The 2870-nt window shown below is 41.0% G+C and overlaps 1 protein-coding gene across 2 annotated transcripts in view; it reads right to left on the bottom strand.

The window, feature by feature from the left end:
* RASA3 (RAS p21 protein activator 3) overlaps positions 1-2476 on the bottom strand; it is a 1807402-nt gene extending 1804926 nt beyond the window's left edge. Inside the window, exon 1 of one of the 2 annotated variants that reach the window (XM_044071113.1) lies at positions 2279-2476. In XM_044071113.1, coding sequence (XP_043927048.1) covers positions 2279-2339 — 61 coding nt within the window. In that variant the 5' untranslated portion in view covers positions 2340-2476. The remainder of the gene's footprint in view (positions 1-2278) is intronic. The other variant, XM_044071114.1, reaches the window with a different exon arrangement.
* Positions 2477-2870: the final 394 nt, after the last annotated feature.

The following is a 2870-nucleotide window of genomic DNA, read 5'->3' as shown; positions in this document are numbered from 1 at the left end:
TCAGCAAAGTTGCTCTATGCAGATGATGTGGTATTATGGGCAAACTCTGAACAAAAACTTCAACAAGGAAATGGAATGCAAAACTGAAGGCACATGGGATAAAAATGAGTACATAAGACAGTTGCAATGGCAGTAAATTGGGGAAATCAGAAGAAGCTGAGAACTGAGATACAAGGGGAAAATTGTGGAATGGGTTAACAGCTTCAAGTACCTGGAAGAAGTGGTTGAGGAGAAGGGTAGTCTAAATGAGGAGGTCAAAGATAGAATCAGAGGAGCTGCAGCCAATTAGCACAGAATGTCAGGGGTAGTGTATGACAGAAGAATGCCAAAGAAGCTGATGTGTAAGATGTACAAAATAATGCTGTGACCACCACTACTGTATGGTACAGAAACCTGAGCATTAAAGGCAGGAGAGTTGAGGAAGGTAGAGGTGATGGAAATGAAGTGCCTGAGATGGGTGACAGGATGCACAATGTGATACTGATGAAAAAAGAGAGACCACACAGAGAAAAAGCTAAAGTATCTCCAATTGCAGAGAAGGTCAAAGAGAACAGAGTACAGTGGTTCAGGCACATGTGCAGAAACGCAGGTGAAAAAGATTTGGGACACAGAGTAAAAAGGCCAGTGGAAACAAGAGTATTTGGCATAGAAATGGCTGGATTGTGTGAGAGAAGATCTGTGACAGTCAGGCATATCTGTTGAAGAAGGCATTAAATAGAGAGAGATGGCAACAGTTGAAATGACACCCTGACCCCACGGAGAAAATGGGGTAAAGGGGGGTAGATGATTATTGTGTTTCCTGTGCTGAACCTAAAAATAGTCCATATGGATGAGACTTCTACCCTAGTTAACAAATGAAAACATAAAATAAAAAATGATGTTTCAAGTTCCTCATATAAGTTAACACCACCAACAGTTTCAGGACTACAACAGGTAATATGGGAAGTGTATATCTCAACCTCTCATTTTAAGAATATGAAACAAAGCCAGAAGTAACATACAATGAGTTGGGAGGGTTAGCTAATGGTTAAAGTGTTTGCCTTACAAGCACAAGGTGCATGGTTTTAGTCATACAAAGGGATAATTGGCTAGGCTTAAAATGGCCCCCAAGGGCAGTTAGTCTAGTACTAATCTATGAACCTATAAACACAGTCTACAGATCACAAATAATTATGAAATCTTGATCATTCTCATAAAGAAAGTAAACAGAATAATACATTTTGAAGTGACATGCATTCTGAAGCTTCTAATTATGTGACATTATTTTTGACTGCAATCCTAGATGATATTCCAAAAATCACACACTTTGTAAAGGAAAAACTAAAACATTTTAGACACAATTAGTGATATTCTGCAAATTTAGGGTCAGTCAAAAACCATGCTAGGAAGCATAACTTTTCCACATGCTAAGTGCAAGTTGCAATTGCCAGACCAAGTGTCCAGCTTGAAGGATCATGTTTATTTAGTGTTTCATAGTAAGAAAAGCTGTGACGTACTCAATGCCCACATTTCCGTCACAATTTAACATTCAGATCCACTCACCATTAATACCACTTGGCAGGTAAAAGACTGTCTTTTTAATGGTGTTTAAAATGCAACATCTGTAACACATGAGCTTGCAAGCCAAATATTTACATGACAGCTTTATTAAATAGCCCTATTGCATCAAAAGTGAAATTTGCAAATGGATAGCATTAAGTACATCTTATATTAGCAGACATACAGAAGTAACTCACAAATACCAAACGATATACATATCTCATCTAAGCAGTTCAGTGTTGACTACTCCACCCTAAAGAACGCAGGCGTCTTTTTTTTTTTTTTTTTTTTTTTATGAGTGCTACTCAACCCCGTTAACTGTTGCTACTGCAACTATAACTCCATCTTCTGATCTTCATTGCCCCAACAACTGCAGGAAGGGTCGATCAGCTTCAAAAGCCCCTTCAGTCAACAGAACATACACCACTCAGTCAAGGCTCTAAAGTGACATAAGCAGGCTGGACTTCAAGTGATCCCAGCCCACTTTTCACCGGACAACTACATTCAAACATCCACACGCACAGTTCACACAGTCAGATAATTAACTTAGTAATTCCTATAAAAAACAGCTAAGCATTTGGACCATTGCTATTTAAGTGCAACTAACTGCAATCAAAGTCTTGTTTCTTGTACAGTGCAAATATAGCCATATGCATTCCACTTTCAGTTTATAGCTATCCCAGCAGTTAGTTGCTGGAAGCGGGCAACCCTCACTGCCAAATAAACTTATCTCCCTTACCAATCTTGATTCTAACGCTCTGCAGCACTCGCAGCCCCTGCCCCTCGTCCTCCACCGCCATGCTGGCTCCAACCGCTCACCAGCCCCGTCTGTATGTTACTGTGCCAAGCCTGTACAGTGCCACGCTAGGTAAAGCTCCTCCGCTAAACGCTGCAGCCTGAGACCACAGGCAGCAGCAAACATTCCGGCAGAAAACCCCCGGTCAGGCAGCGCGCCTAACGCCACGCCCTCCAAGAGTTCTTATTGGCTGGGAAGAGCGAGTACGAGCTTCATTAGTCGGAGACTCAGAAAGAATACTTGCGAAGTCTGGAGTGGTGGAGTGTACGGTTAGAATGATTTCTTCTGAAACGTTAATTTTTTAGCGAATCCACATACTGTGACTTTGTGTGAAGTATTAACGTAAGAGAATACAAAGAGACTGCAGAAGATGGTTGGCTCTTGCTGTTTTTCCCCCTGGTTTAGGCTAACCTTTTTTTTGAAGCACTGTGGGTTCATATCTGGTATAGCTAGCAGTCTTTCCTATACGAGTTGATATACTGCCTTGGCTCATTCAAGTTCATCCAGTGTAATGTAGACGACATTTGAACTCTGT

The sequence above is a fragment of the Protopterus annectens genome, chromosome 5.part0, assembly GCF_019279795.1.
Source record: "Protopterus annectens isolate FY-2018-M chromosome 5.part0, PAN1.0, whole genome shotgun sequence".
NCBI lineage: Eukaryota > Metazoa > Chordata > Ceratodontiformes > Protopteridae > Protopterus > Protopterus annectens.
Note: the sequence above shows the minus strand (reverse complement) of the source record. Positions and strands in the feature narration are given on the sequence as shown.